The 27,247-nt window shown below is 38.7% G+C and overlaps 1 protein-coding gene across 4 annotated transcripts in view; it reads left to right on the top strand.

The window, feature by feature from the left end:
• CEP350 (centrosomal protein 350) overlaps positions 1-27,247 on the top strand; it is a 170,859-nt gene that overhangs the window by 75,646 nt on the left and 67,966 nt on the right. For all 4 annotated transcript variants that reach the window (XM_075528019.1, XM_075528033.1, XM_075528023.1 and 1 more), the window contains 12 exons: positions 1,872-2,044; positions 11,606-11,792; positions 13,506-13,726; positions 14,250-14,413; positions 15,050-15,160; positions 15,583-15,723; positions 16,963-17,099; positions 20,117-20,236; positions 21,929-22,101; positions 22,646-22,842; positions 25,446-25,630; positions 26,119-26,206. In XM_075528019.1, the coding sequence (XP_075384134.1) occupies positions 1,872-2,044; positions 11,606-11,792; positions 13,506-13,726; positions 14,250-14,413; positions 15,050-15,160; positions 15,583-15,723; positions 16,963-17,099; positions 20,117-20,236; positions 21,929-22,101; positions 22,646-22,842; positions 25,446-25,630; positions 26,119-26,206 (1,897 nt within the window). The remainder of the gene's footprint in view (positions 1-1,871; positions 2,045-11,605; positions 11,793-13,505; positions 13,727-14,249; positions 14,414-15,049; positions 15,161-15,582; positions 15,724-16,962; positions 17,100-20,116; positions 20,237-21,928; positions 22,102-22,645; positions 22,843-25,445; positions 25,631-26,118; positions 26,207-27,247) is intronic.

Genomic DNA, 27,247 nt, shown 5'->3' on the forward strand with positions numbered 1-27,247 from the left:
TGAAACACATAGTTTTCATTAGAATAGGGTTTGGCACATGGAGAAGAAATTCCTATGAATCTTTTCAGTCTCTAAATTCTAATAGGATTATATCATTGAGAAACTGTACATGGTATACTCAGGTAAGAAGGGTAAGAAACAGATTCTGTAATTAACCTAAGTAATATGAGAGAGATTCTTCACTCTCTAATCCCACATAATGTTTTTATAATCAAAGAAACACCTAAAAATGAGCAAAACTTTGAGAAATAACTATCATTATGGTAACAGCAAAGTAGTGATCAGTGAGGGCCGTCCCTGTGCTGAGTCTCAACAACAATCTGGCGTGGTCATTATTGGTGTCACACCTTATTTTAGGTCGGAAACTGAAGCACAGAGGTTCAGTTACTTGTATGAAGTCACATACGTGAATCCAGCTCTGTAGGAAAAATTTTCTCCCCCCGTTTTTTTTACCCTGTAAATTAATTTCTATCCATCCATATTTGATACCATTTTTTCATATACAAATGGTCTTCCACATAAGATGAATAGGTGAGCTTATAAGAATTATCTTGAGGGAGGTGGGAGCAGGGAGGGAGGGGGGAAAAATGAGCTGATGCCAGGGGCTTAGGTGGAGAGCAAATGTTTTGAGAATGATGAGAGCAATGGATGTACCAATGTGCTTTACACAATTGATGTGTGTATGGATTGTGAGCCCCTAATAAAACGATAAAGAAAAAGAAAATAACAATAAGGCACATTTCACACTTTCTGAAAAAAATCATCTCTTCTAGTGCTAATATAAGTATTAAAATTATATCAGGAAAAGTTATAGTATTAATTTCAAATTCTAAAGATTATTGAATTATGGTGCTGGCAAAGAATACTGGAAGTACCATGGACTTCCAGAAGAACAAACAAATCTGCCCTGGAAGAAGTTTGCTCCGTAGACAAGGGTGGCAAAACTTCCTGTCATGTACTTTGGACATGCTGTTAGGAGAGACCAGTCCCTGGAGAAGGCCACCATGCTTGGTAAAGTGGACGAGGAAGGGGTTCGATGAGATGGACTGACACAGTGGTTACTTGGGAGCCCAAACTGAAGGGCCATTGTGAGGACGGCACAGGCCCCGGCAGTGCTTTTCTGTTGTGCGTGCTGCTGCTCCACTTTTAGTTAGAAACCGACTTGATGGCACCTAACAACAACAACGACGATTAAGTTTTTAAAACCACAGTTGGGTTTAATTGTGACGAGGCTAAATCAATCAGGAAAAAATATAGCAATATGATTTGATGTGCTTTTTTAATATAAAGCTATAAACTTGAAAAATTTCTATATACAAGTATCATTGTGTATTTTTTTCTTTTAAGTATCATTTCACAAAACAGCTCACATGAGGTTTTTCTTATTTGTAAATTAGGCCACAGAGAAAAATCCAACCCACTGGTTAATTTCAGTCAAGTCAATTCTGACACACGACTGAGCCCATGGGTGCTTAGTAACCACTACTACATGAGGTTTTCAAACTTTTAAAAGCAGTTTCTAGGTCTGCCTTCCAAGGTACCTCTGGGTGAATTTGAACCACCTTTCTGCTGATAGTTGAGGGATCACAGGTTTAATGACAATAAGAAAATAAATCAGAGAAGTGGAAGGCATCTTTGATTCTAGTATATTATTGTAGCGATTAGGGAAAAGATGAGGCTCTTAGAAGAATCCCAGTCTTGGAAACCCACAAGGGAAGTTCTGCCCTGTCCTATTTGGTAACCATGAGTCAGACTCCATGGCAGTGAGTTTGACTTTTTTATTAGGATGATTAAATAAACTTGCATATTTATCATTTTAGCTGTGCTGTTAGACATTTCTTTACCCACTATCATTACTTATTCCTCGACAGTATTGGTGGCAGCAGTGTGGGCATTCAAGAGGAGCATGCTAGCAGAAAGTCTGCCTGTGATTTTTCCACTGAGGACATGGCCTCCCAGTTCTCATCAGGGGCTCAGTCTGCTGCGTCATCCTGGTCATCTACTTCTTCTAAAGGAAAGAGAGGAAAAAAGGAAAAGATAGAACGTAAGTGGGATTCTTCCTGGTAACTTGTGTCTCTTACCATGATTTTGTAATACAGCTGTAACATTATTTAATTCCATAAGAAGTTACATGAGCTTATTTGTGATAACAATTAGTGTTCATATTTATTTTTGATTAAAATAATACCTTTGGTTACTTAACATACACTTTAAATTACAAAAGTGAGATTCTCATGTTGATTAAAAATGAATTATAAGCTATTCTTCAAAAAACACAAATTGCTCTTCATCCTTGTGCCCAGACATAACCAATATCCACATTATGGGCACTTATTTTTCCAGTGTAAGCATACATCCAAGTGTGTAAACACACATACACATTTTTATTTAAAAATATTTAAATGTAAATCCAATTGCTTTATATTCAGTTATGTAAATGTCTATTTGTGTGTCATTGAATAAAATATATTTTCTTATCCATAAAAGAGAAATAATGTTAGGTATTTTATATAATAGTTTTGAAGTTAAATGGAAATTAATGGAGAAAATGTATATATCCCAGTTGTGAGCATAGTAGCTGGCCATTTTTTTTTAATCTATATGTTCCTTTATTAGAGCAAGGCTTCTGACCAGTACAGTAATGTATTTACTCTGCAGAGAAATTGCATACTATCCATCTAAACAAGTTTTATTACAATTTGCTTCTTGATGGAATAGTTCCATTTTTAAAGTTTTATACAACAACAGCTTTGAACTTCGTTCGCTTTTGAAAGTGGCGTTGACTTAGCTACTATGTGTTCCAGCATTGAAAAAAGCTTATGCTTCAGGTAGCTTCTCAAATGGCATTGAGTAGACTGGGCGGACTTCATCTGTCTCACTTAGATCCACATAGATGAGTCTCCTTTGATATCGTTATACTAAAGAGCTGGTACTAGAGACATTTAAAAAAAAACAAACGTACTCCTAACCTGAGTCTCTCAACACCAACTTGGACTCTCTGAGGACTGGCCCGTCTTCTGTGGCACACATCTCAGTGCCAGTTAAGACGTGCCAGTGACTACCTGGCGCTAACTTGTCAGGATAACACTAGGGCGGATGGTGGTGGCAGGTATTCATTACTCATAGCAAATATTTTTGAGTGAAATACCCTTCAGTCTCCTCAGTTTTACTCTATAGGCATAGACAGATTGACTAGATAAAGGCCCTTACAATTTTTTTTTGTTAAAATGTACCTAGCAAACCATTAAGTTATTCAACCATTTCTACAGGGAGCATTTAGTGACTCTGATTGCTTCCTTCTAGTTGGGCAGCTATTCTGAGCTGCTTATTCTTTCCTATTTAACATAAACTCACTGCCCACAAGGTTCCGGTTTATCTTTTGAGTTGTCATTAGCACTTTGATCTCTCATAGATCTCTAAAAAGCATATCATGCAAGGCAGATGTTTTTTTTTATTATATCTTGATTTCCAGGAGACTTCAGGGGCATTTTTTGGCTTAAATCTTAAAAGATTAACTGTCTGAGGGCAGTAATTTCAGGAGTTTATCCGATCCAGTCCCAATGGCTCTGGAAAGTATGATGTCTATAAGAATTTGAAATTCTGTTTTGTTTGTTTCCCCGCTTTTTGATCAGACTTCTTCTATAGATTCTTTGATTAAACTGTTCAGTAATGGTAGCTGGCTATGACTGACTCACTGCCATCAAGTCCGTGCTGACTCATAGTGACCCCTGTGGGTTTCTGAGACTGTAACTGTTTATGGGAGTAGAAATCCCAGTCTTTCTCCTGCAGAGCTGCTGGTGGTTTTGAACTGCTGACCATGCTAATTGTAGCCCAGCACACACCACTATTCCATCAGGGCTCCATGTAATCATAGCTAGGTACTCTCTAGCTCAGGGTTTCCCAAAGTGGGATACTGTCCTCTAGGGGGCACTGAAAAGTTCCAGTGGGGCTGCAACAGCAGATCCCAATATTTTTTCCTGGATTATGGATTATACAAACGTTTCTAAGTGCCAGGATGCCCCCTCACCCCGTCACCCCCCATCCCCCCCAAGTCAGGATGGGAACCTATGCTTCAGCTCTTCTGGTTTTGTGGCAAATGGGGAGTTTGTTCTTGGAGACAGTTAGCCACACATTGCATTTCTTCTTTTATCCCTGCTCTCTCCCTCTTTTGCGCCAGGCAACATTTGTCAAGGTAAAGAGTTCTTAAATTCAGGATGGCCTCTAGCGAGGGAATAATTTTGTTTCCAATGTTTTTTTCTCATTATAAAAATAAAAATAAATCCTGATCATCGACTTTTTTTAAAGGAAATGATAAGGTAGGGGAAGTAAAAAAAAACCACAACCCAAACTTGGTCAAATATAACTATATATAAAAATTAAAACTATAACGTCCCCATCCCCAGCTAGTCCTGGGGCTTTGGAGCTCGGCTCACGGGGAGTCCCTCTGGGACATGGGGGCACAATGGATGGTGTGACCCTTTGCTGGGCATGCCTACACAGTAGGGTATGCTGGGCCCCTCTAGGGTTTCCCTTATGGGCTCCAATAAATTTCTTCCCTTTTGCTTAAAAATAAATAAAAATAAAACTACAATATTAATTACAGTTTTATTATAAAGTTTATTTACAGTTTTAAAATCATTTGTGGGGGCCTCTTACAGCTCTTATGACATTCAATACATCAATTGTATCAAGCATATCTGTACATATGTTGCCATCACCGTTTTCTAATTATTTACTTTCCATTTGAGCCCTTGATATCAGCTCCTTTTTCCCCTCCCTCCCACCCTTGATAAATTATGAATTAGTGGTGTTGGTCGGCGGGTGGCGCGTTATGGGTCGATCTACGTGATCAGTCCTCCATTCCTCTCCCCACCTTCCCCCTATCGCTGGTCGCATTTCTGTTCCTCTGGGGTTTTAATCAAAGATTAGTAGTCCTTCACCTAGAGGTAACCAAAGCTAATATTTTTATTAGGAATTCTTTCTATTTGTAGGTATGTATAAACAAGGAATTTTACATACATGGAATCACATTTTATATGCTGCTTTGTTCTGTTAATAAGTTGATTTTGGTGGTGTTGTTCTGTTAATAAGTTATGGATATCTTCCTTTGTCAGTAATTACCTACATAGCCTACTGGAAAAAAAACCAAACTCAACTAACCAATCTCAGCAGCTCTTGCCATCAACTTGATCCCAACTCATAGTGGCCCTACAGGGTAGGGGGTAGCATTGTCCCCATGGGGCTTCTGGCTGTAACTGCACAGGAGTAGAAAGCCTCATCTTTTTCCTGCAGACCAGCTATAGATTTTGACCTGCTGACTTTGTGGCTAGCAGCCCAGAGAGTAACCACTGCACACCAGTACTTCTTTTGTAAATACATAGTATTTTTGTTTTATTTTTCATAGTGTTACATTATTTGTATATTTATAGTATATTTAGCCAGTTTCCCATTGTTTAGCATTTAATTCATCTTTATGCATTAATCTCCTTTTTGGGGGTAGGAGGAGTCAAGGAAATAGTGAAGCAAGAGTATACCATTTAGCTTTTTGATCCGCTTTGGCAAATAGCCCTTTACAAAACTAGTGCTGGTTCATATTTCCAAGCAAACCATTAACTCTCTTGCAGATTGAAAATGTTCTAGAAATGTTAGATTATGACTTTAGGGATTTTTTAAAATTAGTTTTTTACTAAAGGATCATTTTATTGGGGGCTCTTACAACTCTTATTACAATCCATACATCAGTTGTATCAGGCATATTTGTACATCTGTTGCCATCCTTTTCTAGACATTTATTTTCTATTGAGTCTTTAGTATCAGCTCTTCTTTTTTTCTTCCCTCTCCCCTCACCCTCGTGACCCCTTGATAGATTATAAATTATTATTATTTTAATATCTCACACTGACCACTGTCTCTCTTCCCCCATGGTTTCTGTTGTTCTTCCCCCTGGAGGCAGGTATGGAGTTATGTGTAGATCATTACGATCAGTTCTCCCTTCCTCCCCTTCTCCCCCACCCTTCCTCCTATACTTCTGATAATGCCATTCCCATTCCTGTTCCTGGATTCCGTGTGTCTTGAGCTCTTATCTCTTATCTGTGCCTGTGTACATGCTGCGGTCTAGGCTGACATGAGAAGTAGCACTGGAGTCATGGTAGTGGGGAGTGAGGAAGTCTCAAGGAACCAGAGGAATATTGTATGTTTCATCAGTGCTTTACAACGACTCATCCTTTCCCTGTGACCCCTCTGTGAGGGGATGTTCCATTGCCTACAGATGGGCTTTGGGCTCTGCTCCGACCCCTCTTATTCTCAACAATATGTTTTTGTTTGTTTGTTTGTTTGTTATGGGTCTTCTGAGGCCTGTTACCCAGTCCCAATGATACTTCATGATCATACCAGCTAGTGTGCTTCTTCCATGTGAGCTTGTTGCTTCTTTGCTGGATGGCTGCTTGTTTAACTTCAAGCCTTTAAGACCCCAAACACTATATCTTTTAGTAGCCAGGCACCATCCACTTTCTTCACTACAGTTGCTTGTGCACCCATTTTGTCTTCATCAATTGTGCTGGGAGGGTGAGCGTCACAGAATGCCAGTTTGTTAGGACAAAGTGTGCTTGCATTGAGGGAGGGCAGTTATGAGCAGAGGCCCAAAGTCTGTCCACGACCTCAGTGTAGTGCCATATAAATACATGTACATAGGCCAATACCTCCATTTTTATGGATTAATGTATTTGCATATACACACACCTATGCTTATATACCTATCCATAGCTTTCCTTCCTAGATCAGTCCTCTGTTTCCTTTTACCTTCCTCCTGCCCACTATCACACTCGCCCTACTGCTGCCTCTTAGTACTTCCTCTCAGATAGATTGCTGTTGCTCCAACACCCCCAGGAGCTCTACATCCTCCTTGTTGTTGATCTTCATTCCCTAGTTTTTTCCCTGCTTATGGCATTATTTGCTCACCACTTCTTTCCTCCACCTCCTTCTCCCCCACAAGTCCCTCTGGGAGCTTATTTCTTTAGGGATCATTTTATCAGCACTTCCCACAGTCCTTCTTCTCTTGTTAAATACTGGTTCACAGAGAGATAGACTGTTTCACTGGTGTTAGGGAGAAAAGAGCTTCTTGGTCCCATACATTTGGAAAATGCTTTTAAAGTAAAATTGGTGTTTCTTTAATATAATCAACACTTTAAAAATAGCTTTATTGAGATAAAATTAACGTAACATACAATTCAATAGTTCAGTTATATTTAGTGCAATCACCACCACAGTCAGCTTTTTCTTCCTTCCTGTACTACACCGTTGCTGTGGACTCCCTTTCCTCCAACCTCCCCTTTCATGCTCCCAGGTAACTATTAATCCAGTTGGTATCTTCATGGATCCACCCATCCTGACTCCCCTATACAGAGAAACATACCATCAGAATTTTTAAAAGGACCCAGTAATATTGACCAAATAAAAGAGAGGAAAACCTTGGTGAAAAAGAAAGCAGAAGCAATTTTAAAACCAGAATAAATTCAAAATCAGTCCAGAGGAAGATCCAATGACAGGCGTTACATTTCAGCCTAATGAGAGCTGCTAAAACCCACTGTACCATGCTCTGTGTCTGCTGCAAAGGCATTCACACGCTTAGACTAGTCGTTGGGGATTCACTGGAGACAGTCCATGTTGTGGGAACCCCACAAATAGATCTTGGGCTTCCACTACCTCCACAGAGTTCCAAAAACAGAGGTGTTTAGAATTTAGGTTCTGGAACCATTCCCTCCTTGGATCTCACAGACTGGTGTGTGTCTTCCGTGTAGACGCCACACTTTTAACATGCTGATATGCATTATTTATTTTAGGAAGGGTATGAGGCAATTGTAGGAAGCATTTCCCCTATTTCTTTGACCATTGATTCCTTTCTTCAACAAACAGGTTATATGGAGGTAGAATTCAGCTGAACATTGTTTGGAGAATTCTGATGTTGCCCGCCTCTTTTATTTTGCAGACGTTACGCTTTGTTATGTTACTGTATCACCTAAGGTCACCAAGTTATGAGCAGAGCTTGGATTTTGAGGTCTGATTTCCCCTAATTTAGTATTCTTCATACAAAGAAATGAGTCATACTTAAAACTACATTTGTGCTACAATACTAAACACATTGCCATTGAGTTGATTCAGATTTATAGTAACCCTATAGAACAGGATACAGCTGCCCCTGTGTTTCCAAGACTGTAACTTTATTTTTTTAAGACTATAACTCTGTACAGTAGTGGAAAGCTTTGTGTTTCTCCCAAGTAGCAGCTGGTGGTTTTGAACTGCTGACTGCTCGGTTAGCAGCCCACCACGGAACCACTGTGCCACCAGAGTTCCTCTACAATATGTAGCACAACTTGAAAATACATAGTATTTTGTACTTGCCAGTTTCCCTGCTGTTTCTTACTGCCATTGAATTGATGATTACTCATATGGACTGTATAGGACAGGGCAGAGCTGCCCCTGGGGTTTCCGAGACTGGAACTCTTTATGGGAGTAGAAAAGCCCTTTCTTTTTCCCAAGGATGCCTCTCACATTACCTAAGAATTAAGGTTCCACAGCGTCTTCTTGAACTTAGTTTTTCCAAGTTCTAAAATCAATGTAGGCTTTTAAAAATCATTCTCCACTTGGTGGTGAAAGAGGAGGTCTCTGTGTGCTCTTTATGTAAATTACAGCTGGCATTGCCTCACCCAATGCAGTTGACAGTTGTTATAGATTAAAGTGTGACTCTTAAAAAAAAAGTTAATTTATCTTTAAAACATGTAAATGCTCTTTGATTTAGCAATATTTTAATGGAGGGCAAAACATTTTCCTTGTCTTGTATAGACCATTGTATTGTTCATACTATCTAGTTTGAAGTGAAGAAAATAATGAATTAATGAACATTTTCTTATTTTAAAATCAAAGCATCTTTATTATAAAAACACAGAAATATATTCTTCTCACCTAGGGATCATAAATAAATTTTAGATTATAAAGGCTTTGATGATTATTAGTAACTCCTTAGATTGTTTCTGTGTGCGCCCACCCCCAACTTTGATAGTGTACCCAATATTTCTTATCTAATTCATGGTGCCGATCTTTTAAGTGACTGCTTATTGTCATAAATGAAGTGGAATTTCTGAGTCCAAGGAAATTCAACATTATGTTTTTCCTTTTACAGCAAGATTTTAAATGAAAATTTTCTCAGTTTAGTACTATTAGTCTGGGTAGACTAGAGAAATAAATTCATAAAGCATGCATATGTGTATAAGAAAACGCTTTATATACAAGAGACATTGGATATTGAGAAAATATCCCAGCCCAGTCCAGATCAAGTCTGTAAATCCAATGTTAGCCCATATGTCCGATACCAATCTGTAAATTCCTCTTCAGACTCACGAAACACATGCAATGACTCAGAATGCAGGAAGATCACAGGCCAGAGTGTGCAAAGTCTTGTGGATCCAGTGGCCGTGGAAGCATCTCTTCTCTGGCAGGTGTTTCTACATGACTCCTTCAGCTCTAGGGCTCTAGCATAGTGGCTCCATGTGTCTTTTACACAGAAATATCTCGCAGGGAGTGAGCATGTGTCCCGACTCCAGCAAGCTGTTTATCTCCTTAGTGCCTCCAAATGAGGTCATCAACCTGATTAACAGGCTAAACTCCACCCCTTCATGCTTAAATCTGAAATTGACAACAGATTATGTAACTACCAATCACTCTGAATACAGCATGACACAACTTTTTCCCACTTCTATATAAAAAAATATTTAGCTAATGGTAAAATGTACATGCAATTCAGTGTTTTCTTTTAAAAAATATACCAATTAACACTTTCTCTTGCTGCTGTTTAAACTTACTGTTAAGCACTACATTAGACATTGAATCATGAAGCCTGAATTCTGCTGTTTGTGCTATTGACTGTATATCATTAGGGAAGTTATTTAGCTTCATAGACCCCTAGTTATCTTATCAGTAAGCTGGGGGTTTAATATACATTTCACAAGGTGTTTCAGAGCAGTAAGATGATATATATGGAGAACGCGCATGGGTGTGTGGGTGTGAAAGAGAGAGAGAGAGAGAAATTGGGTGAAGGTTGACAGAGCAGATCATTAGTTTTACATTCAATAATTTATAGACATTTTGTTTTTCTCATTCACTGGAATCCTCTCAAGGTAACATTACCTGCTCCATTTTCTCCCTGTGTTTCCGGGTTTTTTTCTTATAGAAAAGATTTTTAAGTTCAAAGTGCTACTGAAATGTTCAATTTACTCTTTTTTTTTTTTTTTAGTATTTTCTTTTTTTTTTTTTTAATTTTAACAATTTATTGGGGCTCATACAATTATTTTAACAGTTCATATATACATACATCAATTGTATAAAGCACATCTGTACAGTCTTTGCCCTATTCATTTTTTTCTCTTTTCTTCTTTTACATTTTATTAGGGACTCATACAACTCTTACCACAATCCATACATATACATACATCAATTGTATAAAGCACATCCATACATTCCCTGCCCCAATCATTCTCAAGGCATTTGCTCTCCACTTAAGCCCCTTGCATCAGGTCCTCTTTTTTTTTCCCCTCCTCCCTCCCCCTTGCCACCTCCCTCATATGCCCTTGGTAATTTATACATCGTTGTTTTGTCATATCTTGCCCTATCCGGAGTCTCCCTTCCCCCCTTCTCTGCTGTCCCTCTCCCAGGGAAGAGGTCACATGTGGATCCTTGTAATCAGTTCCCCCTTTCCAACCCACTCACCCTCCACTCTCCCAGCATCGTCCCTCACACCCTTGGTCCTGAAGGTATCATCCACCCTGGATTCCCTGTACCTCCAACCCTCATATGCACCAGTGTACAGCCTCTGTCCTATCCAGCCCTGTAAGGTAGAATTCGGATCATGGTAGTTGGGGGGAGGAAGCATCCAGGATCTGGGGGAAAGCTGTGTTCTTCATCGATACTACCTCACACCCTAATTAACCCATCTCCTCTCCTAAACCCTCAATTTACTCTTATGTATATACTTCAGGTAACTCTTCTGTTGGAAATGTAAACTGAAACTTTTAAATTATGAAAGCTATGGATTGAGTATAATGGATAATTTTGTTTACTTGAATATTTTTGAGACATAATCCTATAAGTAAAATTACATTGAATCAGAATATAAACATTTTTCTGAATATAGCCACATTATTCTTGCTTTAGAGTTTTTCGTAAGGATTGTGTAATGCTGTTGGCAGCTCATGAGTATACCAGTTTTTCCAGCTTTGAATTTAATCCTTAAAAAACTTTTGGTTGGTTTTTATTTTTTTAATAGCAGTAGACTAGGTCTTCACTCTTGCTTAATCTACTTATCTTTTATTAAAGAATAACTTAATTTTTAATAACCATTCATGGATATTAGTGGAGGAAACCCCATTGTCCTTAAATGGAAAAGAAGGGTGAATGGTTTTCTTTTAGATAAGAAAAAAAGATATTAATACTAGGCAATTTTAAAATACCGTGTTTTGGTTTATATTTTTTACTATTTTATTAGAGTGTGGTTATCAGTTGTCTCTCCATAGCTTTTTATATTGGGAATCAGCTGCTTAAGACATTTGTCTTACAGGATTGGATTCCCTTCCTGGAAATAGTCAAAACTCTCTTCTTGATGAGGAAAAAGTACAGTCTGGCTCAGAACATGGGTCCCATCAAGGAAAGAAATCTGGGACCAGTAGCATACATTCTGTTAAAGACTATGAGCAGACACTTGACACTGAGAGCATATTAGAGGATCTTTCTGGACATTCTGTGAGGTAATGTATAATTTATACTGAAAATCACAGTAAATGCCTTTATAGTTATGTTAATATTCACGAAATGCATTTAATAACTTTCAGCTTCATACTAACTTTATTTTTACATTTATAAACTACTATAAAGATCTTTCTGCGTATAGACTTTGTAGCCTTGTTTATAACTCTAGTCTTCTTGTTGGAACTAACAATGTGTTTGGCCACTAAGCAAAAAGTTGGAATTCAGCAAGCAGTCCCTGGGAAGAAAGACCTGGCGGTCTGCTTCTTCTGAACAATCAGCTGTTGCCACCCTGGGGAAGACAGTGCTGTTGTTGTGACACACAGAAGTTACCATGGGTAACTTTGATCGCAGCTGTTTTTGGTCTTTTTATTTTATCTCTATTCTAGAACATGGTTATCTATCACCACTTCTTCAGGAATTCCCTACCTCTAGCATAGCTGCCTCTTCTGAATACAATTGCCAGGTGTTTTGGTGGGGTTTTTTTTGCTTAGGTACCCTTTGTCCAAACTGGGTTCCTCCTCGCAGTGCTTTAGATGAGATTTTAAGACCCCACTCACTACTCAACCAAAGTAGGGTATTGTCTTTGTGGGACTATGTTAGACTGAATGAGCTTGGTCTTGAGCTCTCATGCCCAGCAACTCAGCTGCCCCTCTGTGCTCCACCACAATCATGGCTAGATTGGCAGCAAAGTAAAATACATATGTACAGATGTTCTCTGTCAAGTCTATATGTGTTTGTAGGTATACTTCCCCTTTGCCCCTTACCCATTCAGTCTGCATGTCTATCCAAGAAGCAGTGGGCACATGCTAAGTATTTAGTGCTATAGGGATGAACATAATTTTCTGCTTTGAATCTTTTGAGCTAAGCCGGGGACCACAAAACTAGTTGTTGTTTTTTTTAATCATTTCTAAGTTTTTAATAGAAAGTGTCTGGATGATGTAAATGGTAGTTCACATGCTGATCTGCTAGCCAAAAGGTTGGAAAATCAAGTCCCTTCAGAGGTAGAAGAAAGTCCTGGTAATCTACATGCGAAAATACCAGCCACTGAAAAGCTGGTGAAGCACTGTTCTACCCTGGCACACCTGAGGGAGCCAAGAGTTTTGTGGACTGAGTGGCAATTGGCTATTACTGGTTAGGTTTTTAGAACAAACCTCGACATTTTATTCTCTTTCAGAGTCACATTTTAAGAAACTTTGATTAGATAGTTTTGACCCTGGTTTTCCATATGGCTGTAATTTATTCTGTGAGGTTCAATTATTTTAATAGATTTGCCTTAGAAACTCCAGTGGTATATGTACATTGGAGAGGAAAGGGTTACCAATAATTTGATCAAGAGACCACCTTTCTGTGTTACCAGAGGAGGCTTAGAGTAGAATTCAGTTACTCAGCAGCTAGCTATGTTGAGTGGATAAATACCCAAATCACAGCTTTTAAAAGTTAATGCACAAAACAGTCGTGCATGTTGTTCTTATAAATCAGCGATTCTCAACCTGTGGGTCGCCAGCCCTTTAGGGGTTGAACGACCCTTTCACAGGGGTCACCCGATTCATAACAGTAGCAAAATTATTGTGAAGTAGGAACAAAACTAATGTTATGGTTGGGGGTCCCCACAATATGAGGAGCTGTGTTACAGGGTCGTGGCACGAGGAAGGTTGAGAACCACTGCTCTAAATTGTTTGGTGGGTTCTTGAAGGTAGTTTTCTTTTTTCTAGTGTCTCACCAGAAAGGGGAAGATCTCAGAAAACTCCACCTTCTCCTCTGTCTCCAAGTTCTCAGAAGGTGTTGCAGTTTGACCTTCCAGGCACATCACTGGAAAAGACCAAGTCCTCATTGGTCGTATCTCCAACTCCAGCAGCATTGAACCCTAACGGAGCTGTCCCCGAGGCCAACCCGACTGCCAGTAGGACAACTGCAGAGATGGCCTCAGCTCCAGGCAAGTTGATCCACGCAGTTCTCAAATAAGATGGTAATTTCTTCCTGGAAACTCCATTTCTTTCAATAACACTGCAGGGAGGAGTTTCTAATGCATATGATTATTTTGTGAAGTCTTAGACAGAAACCATGCCATGAGTGGAGTCCCTGATGAAATGAAATGAGTCCCTGATGAAAGCGTGAGAGATTCAAGAATGGTGATACCTGCCACCCTCACTGCTGGCCTTATATTTATAGAAATACGTCTGAGAAAATACATGTGTGTGTGTGTATATAATCCAAAGTTTGGGTTGTGGAAAAATGGAATTAAAAGATCATGGAATTTGCCACAAACTTTTTGAAGCCTCCTCAAGTATCTATTTCTGAGTGCATGTATGTATGAAGACACACACACAAATATGGATCAATACAAAAGCAATACCTTCCTTTATTTGGTTTGTGACTGTTGACATGAAGTGCAAATTTTAGGGCTCGTCAGTAGAAATGGGAGTGCGGTTTTCACTTGGCGTCGTTACGCCCTCCAGGTCCGAAGCGCTTTTCCCCTGCCGTGCTCCAGCAGCGGTTGGCAGCAGAGCTCAGCTATTTGAGTGCCATCGAGGAGTCCATGCGGCAGCTGTCAGATGTAGAGCGAGTTCGAGGCATTTCCTTTGCTCAGCAGGAGAGTGTGTCTCTGGCTCAGATCATAAAGGTACTTATGGCCTTTTCTTTCTATTTAACTTTGAGCGTGTGTTTTTCATTTTGCTTTGTTTTCCTGTCATGTCTTTGCTCTGTGAAGGAATGTTAAGCAAAAGGATCCATCTTTGAGTGGGGCATTATATGACTTCATATCCGACTTTATCGCCTCTAGAGAATGTAAACCAGACTACTTAGCACTATCCGAGAGCGACAAAAATGTATAAACATGCAGCGAGTAGATTTATAGAAAGATTTCAGGTGAAAAAAAAGAGACAATTTTTAAGGGTAGGGACAATATTTGTATGAAAGTGCCCCTCCAGAGACACAGTGAAGGAGTCATGAAATGGTGCGTTATGAAGCATTACTTTATTTGTATGTACAGGGATGTTCCAAAGAGGCCAACTAGTTTCTGATGTCAGCTCATAGTGCTGAGTGCCGTGGAAGTGTTTTCTGTTCCTACATGATTTGAGACACAGTTGGTGGACAGGGAATGTTTTGATAAATGTTAAGTGATTGAGGAATATCCCATCTTTCCTTTAATCTGTTGCTTCAAATGATGTGCATTAGGAAAATAGCATTGTATTTATTTCTAGTTTCTGTGTTAGAATTCTTAAAAGTAACACGTCGTTAACATTTCTTTATTTTGAAGGCCCAGCAGCAGCGCCATGATAGAGACCTGGCCCTTTTGAAATTGAAAGCTGAACAAGAGGCTCTGGAGAGCAAGAAACAATTAGAAGAAACCAGAAACAAAGCAGCCCAGGTCACATATTTTGTACCATTTACTGATTTTCTCAACTTAACATTTGTATCTTTCACATAATTTTAATATTCTTTAATTATACAGGATTGAATTTTAAAAGCTGTAAATAATACTATTTTAGTGCTTTATACTCAGTGTGATAACTTCATGCCATTTGATTCTTGTATCAACCCTGTGAAATGGGTAGGCAAGAATTGTTATTATTAGTCCCAGTTTAGGGAAGTGGAAACTGAGGTACTTAATTACTTATCCGTGGACACATCAAGTAATAAATAGTGAGCTTAGAATCAAAGCATGAATCCAGATATTAGTCAAATATTTGTTAATAATGCATCTCATCCATGAGACATTTATCTAAATTGAAAGCTATTTGGGGACAGGAGAGCTGAAGCATAAGTTCTCTTTTCATCACTTATTTACAGGTTCATGCAGAATCACTAAAGCAGGTAGTTAAATCACAGCGGGAAGTAACGGAGGTCCTGCAAGAAGCAACGTGTAAAATAGCAGCTCAGCAAACAGAGGCTGCTCGCCTCACCACAGATGCAGCGCGCCAGATCTGTGAGGTAGGTTCACTCAGACCTTTGCTTTCATTCTTTCAGTCAGGCTGACTAGCTGTGCTGTTGGTACTCATGCGTTTCTAACATCTGGCAAGCACAGACTTTTAGCCAGTTGCTCCCTCCGTTGGGAGCCATGATCTGTTGAGATGAGATATCATTGGTTGGAGTGTGTGCACATGGTAATGATACAGAGGCAGAAAAAAGATGGGGAAACACTAAATTTACATATAATTTCCAAACAATAACATACGTCAGTTTTAAGTACATAGTTTGGTGAGTTTTGATAAATATATATACAAGGGGGTTAAAAGTTTATGAAAAAATTAAAAGACAGTGTTATTTTTCTATGAACATTTTGAAGCCCCTTCAGATCTGTAAACACCACCCTAATAAAGAAATAGAACATTTCTATTACCTCAGAAAGCTCTCGTTGTCTGTTTCAGCCCCCAGCTTTGGCTCTGGAAGCCACTGATCTGCTTGGTATAAAGATGTTTATTTTTACCCAGAAGGATGTTAGTGTCTTTTCTTTTACTGTACCAAGAATACAGCCAGAAATAGTTTTACTGATTTTCTATGTAGAACATCATAATCTTATAGTTTCAATTTATTTTAGCAGTTACATACTTTTTTAAAAATAAAGGGACTGTTTGTGTCATAATTCAGTTACTTCAAATCTGTGTTAGGTACTATAGATATAAAGATAAGTATAAAACCTCTTCTCAATAAAATTTTAATCAACTTAGTAGGCAATATTGATAAAGATATTGAAAACAAAGCTTCTGTAGAAGGACTATCTTTTTTTAAGAAGGACTATCTTTAGACAATTAATAAATACCATGTGTGGGGGGGGTATGGTTTGCAATAGTGGTCAAGAGTATGGGAATGTATGTTATATTGTTGTTCATTAAAGACTTATAAATGAAATGGTAATTGAATTGACCTGAAAGAAGAGTTAATTTGGTTTACTATGGCCTATATCACTTAAAAGTTTCCTGAATAATTTAAATAAAATATTATTGTAGGTGAGTGAAACCTTAAGAAATCGAATACTCGTGACTTCATTTTTGTAACCGGAAACTGTTGAGATCTAAAAAGGATAAATGACTTGCTGACAATGTCTCATCAGTTAGCAGCACAGTTTGCTTGCCATCGGTCCTGCAGTCTTTTTCAGGTGCTCCCTCTCGGTTCTCACACGACATTATCTTTCTCCGTCTCCCTTTCTATTGTGTGTGTGTTTCTCTGTAGATGGCAGAATTGACTCGAACTCACATCGCAGACGCTGTTACTGCTTCAGGAGCTCCGCTCGCAACACTGTATGACCACCAACGGCAGCACCCTCCAGACTTCATGAAACAGCTGAGGACCAGAGCGGAAACAGATAGGTCAATAATCATATCATTTCAAAAGTCTGTAATGATTATTTGCTGTTCTGGATACTGAGAATATAGTTAGGAACTTGGAACCTATTGGGAAGATAAGATATTAATAAAATCTTAAGTTAATGAATACTTATAAGCTGAGATAAGAAAATAACATCTGTGAGATATATAACAGAAAAGTTAGATTAGCCAGAAGGTGCAGGAAGATCAGAGAGGTCTTTCTGGGGAAAGTAAAGCTGATAGTGAGTCCTAATGGGTGAGAAGAGCTAGTGATGTAAAGGCGGTAAGGAGTAGACAGGTCAATCCAGCCAAAGACCCTGGATTACAGAGGGCCATGTATCTTTAAAGAACATCAAAGCCAAATCGGCTGGAGGCAGAGAGCAAATAGCAGAATGATAATGAGGTGTTCCAGGGATGGGAGAATATCGCAGGCCTTAAGGATTTGGGAGGTTATTCTGAGAGCAATGAGAAGTCGTTAAAGATTCTTTAGACACGTTGGGTGACATTAAACACTTGTGCATTATTTTTAAAATCACATTTTGGATGTTTTATATGGACTGGGTTGGCAGGAAACCAGACTGGAAGCTGAGAGACTGATAGGCAAACCATTGCAGCAGTCTAAGCAAGAGATAAATGAGAGCTTGAACTAGGAAAGAAGCAGTGTTGACAGTGAAGTAGAGCAATTTGGAAGAGGTTTTTGGACCACAATAAGCTCTCAGGACTAACTGACATACAGTGGATGAGAGGTGGCAGTAAAGAGACTGACTTACAGGCATTTTACTTGTGCCGGTGTGTAGATGATGTTATCTTTTTATGGAGATAGGAAAGCAGATGACCAGGGCTTAGAGCAAAGTATTTTGCTATTGAGCACAAAGAAGAGGTCTAGACTGATTTCTGAATTTGGGGATTACCGTATATACTCATGTACAAGCCAAGGTTTTCAGCACATTAAATTTTTAAAAAATTTTTATCATTTTATTAGGGGCTCATACAACTCTTAGCACAATCCATACATACATCAATTGTGTCTAGCACATTTGTACATATGTTGCCATCCTCATTCTCAAAACACCTGTTTTCTACTTTAGCCCTTGATAACAGCTCATTTTCTCCAACCCCGTCCTCCCCTCTCCCCACTGAACCCTTGATAATTTATAAATTATTATTTTGTCATATCTTACACCATCCAACATCTCCCTCACCCACTTCTCCGTTGTTTGTCCCCCAGGGAGGAGGGTGTATGTAGACCTTGTCATCTGTTCCCCCTTTCTCCCTCACCTTCCCTCCACCCTCCCGATATCGCTACTCTCACCACTGGTCCTGAGGGATTCATCTGTCCTGGAATCCCTGTATTTCCAGTTCCTGTCTGTGGCAGTGTACATCCTCCGGTCCAGCCAGATATGTAAGGTAGACTTGGGATCATGATAGTGCGGGGGAGGAAGCATTCAAGAACTAGAAGAAAATTGTATATTACATCGTTGCTACACTGCACCCTGACTGGCTCATGTTCTCCCCACAGCGCGTCTACAAGGGGTTGTCCAATTTCCCACAGATGAGCCCTGGGTCCCTACTGTGCACACCCCACCCCCTCATTCACAATGCTCTGATTTTTTTTGGGTTTTTGATGCCTGATACCTGATCCCTTCGACACCTTGTGATCTCACAGGCTGGTGTGCTTCTTCCATGTGGGTTTTGTTGTTTCTCAGTTAGATGGCCCATTTTCTTCCACCCTATAGGACCCCAGATTCTATATATTATGACAGCCGGTCACCTTCAACTTTCTTTACCCCATTTTCTTACGCACCCGCTTTGTCTTCAGTGTTCATGTCGGGGTAGGCTGGTGTCAGCACATTTTTTAATGCAGTTTTTGAGGTAAAATTAGGGGCCTCGCCTGATACTCGGGTCGGCTGATACTCGAATATATATGGTAATATTACGTGGGGTCACCTTGAGTTGGAACTGGCTTGATGGCAGCGAACAATAACAAATATTTAGATGGAAGTTAAACCCTGGGATCTATGGAGAGTGAGAGAAAAGAAGAGAACCTGTATCATAAATATCTTTTTAAAAATATATATTCTGTCTCATACACTAACCTAATAAAATCAAAAGCAAATAGAGTTAAATAACATTAAATATTTTAGGTTAGCCCTCTGCACTTTTGAAATGCTGATTAGGTAAAACTGTATTCTGTCATATTAGGAAAGTTTAGAATACAGTGTTGCCTAAACAGAATTTTACACTGAAGCTTATGTACCTTGATACTTTGCCAAGTTGGTCTGTTTTGAAAAAAATATATATTCCACTTCTAAAATGTTAGGGCATAAACAGCAATATAAACATTTTATTTGAATCTTATAAGATATTCTAAATAAACTCTTTATAAAATAATGTGATTATTTTTTAAATTCCAAAATATGAAACAGAAAACCTTGTATGATTCACAAGTACACCAGAAGTGAAACATTTCTTTGATTGTTTTCTCCCCCCCCCCCTCCTTTTTAAACTTTTATTGTGGAGTGAAGGTTTACAGAGCAAATCTTTAGTTTTACATTCAACAATTCATGCATACTGTGTTTCTCTTTCCTTTGCTCTTTTTTAACTTGAGGTTTTCATATAGCACTTAAGTGACTTGCAGGCATAGAAGATAAATTGGTTTTTAAAACAATGAACTAAATAAAAGGAATTAATAGGATACTGTATGACTAATTCAAACTGTTGGATTTATACTACACAACATTTTTTGTTAAATTGTTATGTCCTCTACTTATAATAAATATAGTGTCATAACATTAGTAAATTAAGAGATAGAAAAAAAGTTGTTTATAATTTCCTTCACCTAAACCCAACAATTTTCATTTTAAGTCTTTATTCATGTTCATTGGTACATGTGGTGATTTTGTGTTTATTTCCCGTAATAAAGCAGAAAGTGCTTCTTAATATTTCTGTTGAACTTTCTTTTACAATCTTTCTCTTGTTAGAGACTTGGAATGTTTAATCAACTTGTATTTTCTTTGCAGGAAAAGTGAGTCTGTTTCATTGTCTCAGAGTAAAGAGGGGACCGTGTACTCAAAGCCTTCGAAGTATTCTTCATATGATAGTTACTCTGAGTCTTCAAGATACAAGACTTTCCATCGAAGGTGAAAACAGTAGTTGATTCTTTTATCAGAGTGTTTAGTAAAGTCTGGTAAATGGCTTACAGTTTTCTTTTCTTTAACCATTGAACCTCCTTCCTTTGAAGTCAAAAGACTAACATCTGATCTTTAAAGTGTACTGACCTCCCTCTTTAAATTTCCCCCATTAATTATGAAATAATTGGTTTCTCAAGAGTATACTTTGTACAAGTACACTATAAATTGTCTTTTCATTTGTTTAATCTTCATAGATTTTTTTCAGAGTAGATAGTGGTATCCTCAGTCATTAGATAAAAGAACCCAGGCTCATAGAGATGTTAAGAAGCTCACCCACAGTAACATAGGTGATTGTGCATCCAGGCATTAAACTCTAGATTTTCTGCTTCTGAGCCTGAGCTTATTGCACCTTGCCTTGCTGATAAGTGCATGCGTGGATATTGCTGCATGTGAGATTGACTACTTGTCAGTGGTACCTGACACGGCATTGATTGGTATATACCATGTGTACTCGAGCATAAGCCGAACCGAATATCAGCCAAGGCACCTAATTTTACCACAAAAACTGTATTAAAAATTTACTGAAAACCTCAGCTTATACACGAGTATATATGGTATGTATAGTTTTTTATTATATTCTCTTCTGGGATTAGATCTTCGAGGCAACATTACAGCCTTTGAGTTTGGATACCTACACGTCAAAAGTGTAATAAAGCCTCAATTTAAAAAATTAAATTGTCAGACTATAAAAAATGGAGACATTAATGTGGGTTCTGCACTGACACTTAAGGAGAACCTATTATGTATCTGACACTCTGGTTGATAAAGTTTGACGTGCTGTTTCACTGAGTTCTCACAAGGACACTATGAAGCTAGGTGGTGGCGGTCCATATGACAAATGAGAGAAGTGCAGATCAATAAGAGGAAATGGCTTACCTTCACTGACACTGCTTCATTTGAGCCATCATCTAAATGACTGCAGACAACTAGTTAGTCTCCTTGACCTCTACTCTTTCCCCCATTTTATTCATTAGCCTCATGGTACTAGAGTGGCTTTTTAAGTTATGGTCAATTTGCCTTGGATGTTTTGAGGGATTATGAAGGTTTCAAACAAGCTGCTGTCCCACTTTTAGTGCATCTTGCCTTTTGGTAGGAGCTTATCCAATGATGAGGATCTAAAGAAAGAAGTCTCATCCTGCCATCTCTAGACCAGAAACCCATCAGGATGTCTGTGTCCCACTAATTATATCAACATTCATATTATCTTTAACAAATCATTTTCATTTCATTCAGAATCCTTTCATTAGTGAAAACATGGTTTCAATGAAAGGTTGATAGGGTTAAAAGAGCACAATGCTACTAGCTAGTTCAGCTCAACTACTGTTTGATTTTAAAACTTCAGGGGATGTTTTTGGCTTAAGGTTAAAGATTACCAGTATTTTGGGGGTTGCCTTTTAAATGATAGGAAAAAGTGAGTGTTGGCCTGAGAATAGTCCATATTCCTTTGGATCATTTATTTAAAAGTGAAGCATCCCTCTTATTTTTTCAGAAAGTTTCTTGTCGGACATATCTATTTGCTTTACTTTTTATATTAACAATTCACACCGCCATTATAGGGCACATTCCTTGACTAAAGAATTTGAAATTGTGGTCCATATGTTGTTAAATTTTTTGTCTGTTTGCTTTCACATCCATGTGCAGAAGTAGTAGCGGTAGCAGCCACCAAGAAAGTCCTTTAGTCCCACCTTCTAAGGAAAACGAGAAGGCACTGCTTGATGGTGAAAAGACAGCGAGTTCTATTGAGGAACATATCCACACAGCTGCAGATGATTCTCTACGAAGTGATAGCATTCCATCGCTGCCCGATGAGAAAGGTAACTTTTCCCTGTACATTTTCTTTGGGAGACTTCCAAGCCCTTAGAAATACTGGTAACTGAGCCCGTTAATACAATTGATTAGAGTAGGGTAACAATAAGGACAGTTACTTGACTAGTTAATCCAATTAGAACATAGTGATGATACAAGATTATATGTCTGAGGTTCAGAGACAAATGTAGCCAGGTGAAGCTATTTCAAGGCCATAGACTGCTAGTAATTGTGCCAAATATTACACACATGATCGACGGAAATGCTGCGGAAAATCACGGTGGCCTTGGGGTTTGGCTACAGCATGAAGCCATGATCTATGAAAGAAGAAAAGTTGTTAAGGTGTACTTTATCAACATTTAAAAATACCTGCACTGTGAAAGAGTATTATTTTGGGGTTTTGGTGACTTAGAAGATAAGCAGATTTTCTTCCATTCCTATTTGCTGTGAATTTATGCTGGTGTATTGCCCCATAAAGGGTCTAAAGTGACACTGTTGGAGACCCATGGAAGGCTGTTACAATAATAACTTTATTTTTCTGTATTCTTTTAGATTCAACTTCCATTGCAACAGAATATTCCCTGAAATTTGATGAATCCATGACAGAAGATGAAATCGAAGAAAAATCCTTTAGGTCATTATTGCCTTCCGAGAGTCATCGCAGATTTAACATGGAAAAGAAAAGAGGCCACCACGAGGACTCTGATGAAGAAGCTTCCCCAGAGAAGACTCCACTGACCTCGGGCAAGGTATGTCTCAGTTTACCGGAAGTTCTTCATAAATGATTTTGAGTAGGTTCTTTTAAAGGGGTGATGATACATATGAGGGGGATTCAAAAGGTCATGGAAAAACGGAATTAAAAGATAATGGAATTTTCCCATGAACCTTTTGCAGCTCTGATATTTTATTTGTACTGCGTTATCAGCTAACAGAATGATTTTCCTAAAGTAGCACTTTCACATACTATAAAAGGACTTCAACAAGTTTGTGGGAAAATTCCACTATCTTTTAATTCTATTTTTCCACAAACTTTTTGAAGTCACCTCCTATTTAGCTACAAACTTTGACTTTCTTTTCCTTACAAAATGCAATCTAAACTTACTCTTTGAAATAATGAATAAAAAGCATTTTCAGATCTGATCCAATGTTATCTCTCTAACTTTTCACTTGCTTTACTCTCATAAGCATTGGACTGCTAACCACAAGGTCACTGGTTTAAAAACCACCATCCACTCTGTAGAAGAATGATGAGACTCTGTTTCCATGAACATTTTCAGTCTTGAAACCCCTTTATAGGATTACTGAGTCAGAATCCACTTAGTTTGCTGTGGGTTGTTGTCTTTTGTTTGTTTTTCCCTCTAAAAGGGACCTTCAGAAAGGGTATGGGAAAATTCCCTGATCTTTAAATTTTGTTTCTCCATGAACTTTTTGAAGTCAGCTCTCATAACTTGCATTTTATTCCACTTAAAAAATTACATTTCTCAGAGGTAAGCTTTAGGAAGCAAAGGTGTAGGTAGGGATATCAACAGAGGTGTGTACTTATATAAGTATATTAATCCATAAAAATAGTGGTGTTGGCCTATGTACATATATTTATAAGGCAATACACTGAGGCTGCAGATGGGCCTTGCGCCTCGGCTCATACCTTCCCTCAATACAAAAACACTTTGTTCTAACAAATTGGCGTTCTGTGATGCTCACCCGCCTCTGGCATTCTGTGATGCTCACCCCCCAACATGATCACTGAAGACAAAATGGGTGCATAAGCAGATGTGGTGAAGACAAGGAATGGTACCCGGCTCTTAAAAGATACAGTGTCTGGGATCTTAAAGGTTTGAAGTTAAACAAGCAGCCATCCAGCTGGTGCGATCGTGAGGTGTCATCAAGACTGGGCAAAGTGCATCAGAAGATGCATAACAAACAGTAAACAAAGAAAAATTCATTGATGAGCATGGAAGGAAGTCAGAGCACAGACCCAAAGCCCATCTGTGGACAATGAAACACCCCCCACAGAGGGGTCACAGGGAGGTGATGAGTCAATTGGTACAGTAGAGCACCGTTGCATCACGCAGTATACCTCTGATCCCTTAAGGCCTCCTCATACCCCCCACTATCAGGACCCCAGTGCTACTCCCCACTCTGAACTAGACTGGAGCAGGTACATAGGTATAGGCAAGAGATAAAACTCAACGACACGGACCCAGGAACAGGAATGGGAATAGTGATACCAAAAGGGTGGGGGAAGCGGGGGGAGAGTAGGGAGGAAATAGGGCACCAATCACAATGAATGGCACATAACCACACATCCCCATCAGGGGGAAGAACAACAAACCAGATGGGAAGGGAGACAGCAGTTGGTGTGAGATTTGAAAATAATAACAATATTCTATTAAGGGGCCACGAGAATTTGGGGTGGGGAAAAAAAGAGGAGCTGATCCCAAGGGTTCAGTGGAAAGATGTACTAATATATCAGATAAAATTGATGTATGGATTGTAACAAGAATTGTAAGAACCCCCAATAAAATGATTTTTTTAAATTACATTTCTAATTTTCCTTCTAAATTAACAACCTTTGGATAACAGGGACAAATTCTTATTCAGCTTTACATCTTTGGACAGTGTCTGCCTTGCCATGATTGTGTATTAAAATTTTGTTGGCTAGATCATTAGCACATAAATGTTATTTCCTCCCAAGTGCCATTTGTTGAAGAATGTTCTTTTATATGATTGAGGGCTTGGGTAATAATTTCTTTTAGAAGAGTTAATACCAGACTACTCCCAAAGATTTGGAGATTACGTGTCCCAAATTTCCAACTCTTTCAAGAAGCTATTCCTCCATTGAATATATTCCCTTATATCCCTGGGTTCTGTAATTTGCTACAACGTCCCACATAAACTTGCAAAACTTCTCTCATGGTGGTGGGTGCTGTTCAGTCCAAGATGCAAAGTCAGGCAGAGCTGAGCCAAATGCAGGATCCAGAGCCAGAAGCCCAAATGGCCCGTAGTCACAGCAGGTCTTCTTAGATGTCCTCAAAGAAACAAAGAGTGTAGCTTGGTTCACGTCCTCTGCTGAGGTCAGGTCTTATCCCACCATGATTCTGTCAATTAGTGTAGTGGAGAAGGCCCTCCAAAATGGTACCACAGCCACAGCCATGGAGTCCACAATTCCAGTCTGTCACACCAGGGTTTCTACTTCGAAGGGCCACAGCAATTAACTAAAAGTCAGTGGCCTTGCTCTATACTTTAAAAAATTTTTATAAGCATGTATGTAACTTTTAACATTATTATTAAAGTTAATTGAATTTCAAAAGGCTTAGAAGGCGAGAAACTTGAAATAGCCTCTTTACTTTAGGAGCTGAGCATGCCGTTCTCAGGAGGACAAGATAGTTTCTCTAAATTTACCATGGAGATGGTTCGACAATACATGAAAGAGGAGGAAATGCGTGCAGCTCACCAGTCCTCCCTCCTGCGGCTCCGAGAGAAGGCCTTGAAGGAGAAGACCAAGGCTGAATTAGCCTGGCTAGAACATCAGAAAAAGTAAGTTCTTCCCATGCACGCAGTTTTCACTGTCCAGTTCTTCCTTTAATAAAAAGGAAGTGTTAGGGTTTTTATGATTTTTTAATTCTCATTTAGTTTGAGTTTAGCAACTCAGCTTCTCAAGTAGAAATACGGTGATATCCTTGGTGATATCAGTAGCAGTATCCTTGATTTGTGATGCTTTCTAAGACATCCTACCGACATAGCATTTGCCTTGCAATGATCTATGTCAGTTAACTCACCCTGTCATTTTAACAATTAATTCCTTAATTTCCAATTACTCAAAGTCCTTCTACCTTTAAAAAGCACAGCCTGAGGTTATAGAGATTATATAGACAGGAAAATACCTATTGGGGCCTGAATAGCTGCCTTCAAAAACTATTCTCCATATTGGAAAATGTTAAATTGGTTTACAGATTCTTAGTCGTCAAAAATTGCTGTTATAATACATATTTAATATTTGTTTCAATGAAAAATAATATTTGCAGACATCTCCGAGACAAAGGAGAAGATGATAAAATGCCCCCACTCCGGAAGAAGCAGCGTGGTTTGCTCTTAAGGTTACAGCAAGAAAAGGTATGTGAAGAAAACTTCCCTGTAAGCCCAGTTAGACTGTAGGATCTAGTATTTTACCTAATCTTCTCTTTTTCTTATTACGGCCTTATGAGAGTTAGTTGCTACTTAGCACTGTTTTTGAGTCTACTAGTGGAGTTAGAGGGTTTATGACTATGTTTTCCTGAATTAGGATTGTGTGTCCCTGGTGATTTATGACCCTGTCAAGGGGAACCCCTGCCCTCATCTCTGATACCATAGACTAGTAAGCCTAGTTTTGAAAGACTTTAAATAGAAAATGCAAACAACTTCATTTCTTCAGAAAGAGAATAAACTCAATGAACTATAACATATTCCTATAAGAAAATAAAGTAATACAGGAAAACGAATGCATTAGCTCACTGTTGTTCAACAGAGATTTCTGAAATGATGATAACGTGCTCCCTGTGAACATTACACAGTTGCTACTGGCCATGTTGATAGTGCAACTGAGAAATTGGAATTTTCCTTTATTTTGATTAAGTTAAATTTAAATAGTCACAAGTACTAGTGGCTATCATATTGGATAGTGCAGCATTAAATCTTCATTTATCCAAAACTAGGATATTAGTTTCTTTAAAAACTAAGATGCAAGAGACTAGGTACAGAATTGTCCCCATCTTGTAAAGTTGTAGACGTCATCCGTCACCAGTGCATGTTTTCTTGGAAGTTCTCTTAAACATCCGAGCCACAAAGGAAACGATAGCCTGCTGGGGGCAAGTGGAAAAACCAGGAGTTGGGGTCGAGTTCACTTTCTTCTGTGCTGTTTTCCTTTGGAATCAGAAGGGTTTGCAACAAATATGGCACATGTTAAATAGGTTCCATTCCTCCAGTGGCTGCGAAGGTTTTCTGCTTTTAATTCTACACTGGTCATATTTTGGAATTCTAAAAAGTAATGTGGAAAATATACTCGTTGACTCAATTGACAACCCTCGGAAAATGGGCTTACAGAAATGAAAGACCCAAGTGTAAAGATACATGTACTAAGATATATACTGCAATTCTATCTGTTCGGATCCCCTTGGC

The sequence above is a fragment of the Tenrec ecaudatus genome, chromosome 1 (genome assembly GCF_050624435.1).
Source record: "Tenrec ecaudatus isolate mTenEca1 chromosome 1, mTenEca1.hap1, whole genome shotgun sequence".
Classification (NCBI taxonomy): Eukaryota; Metazoa; Chordata; class Mammalia; order Afrosoricida; family Tenrecidae; genus Tenrec; species Tenrec ecaudatus.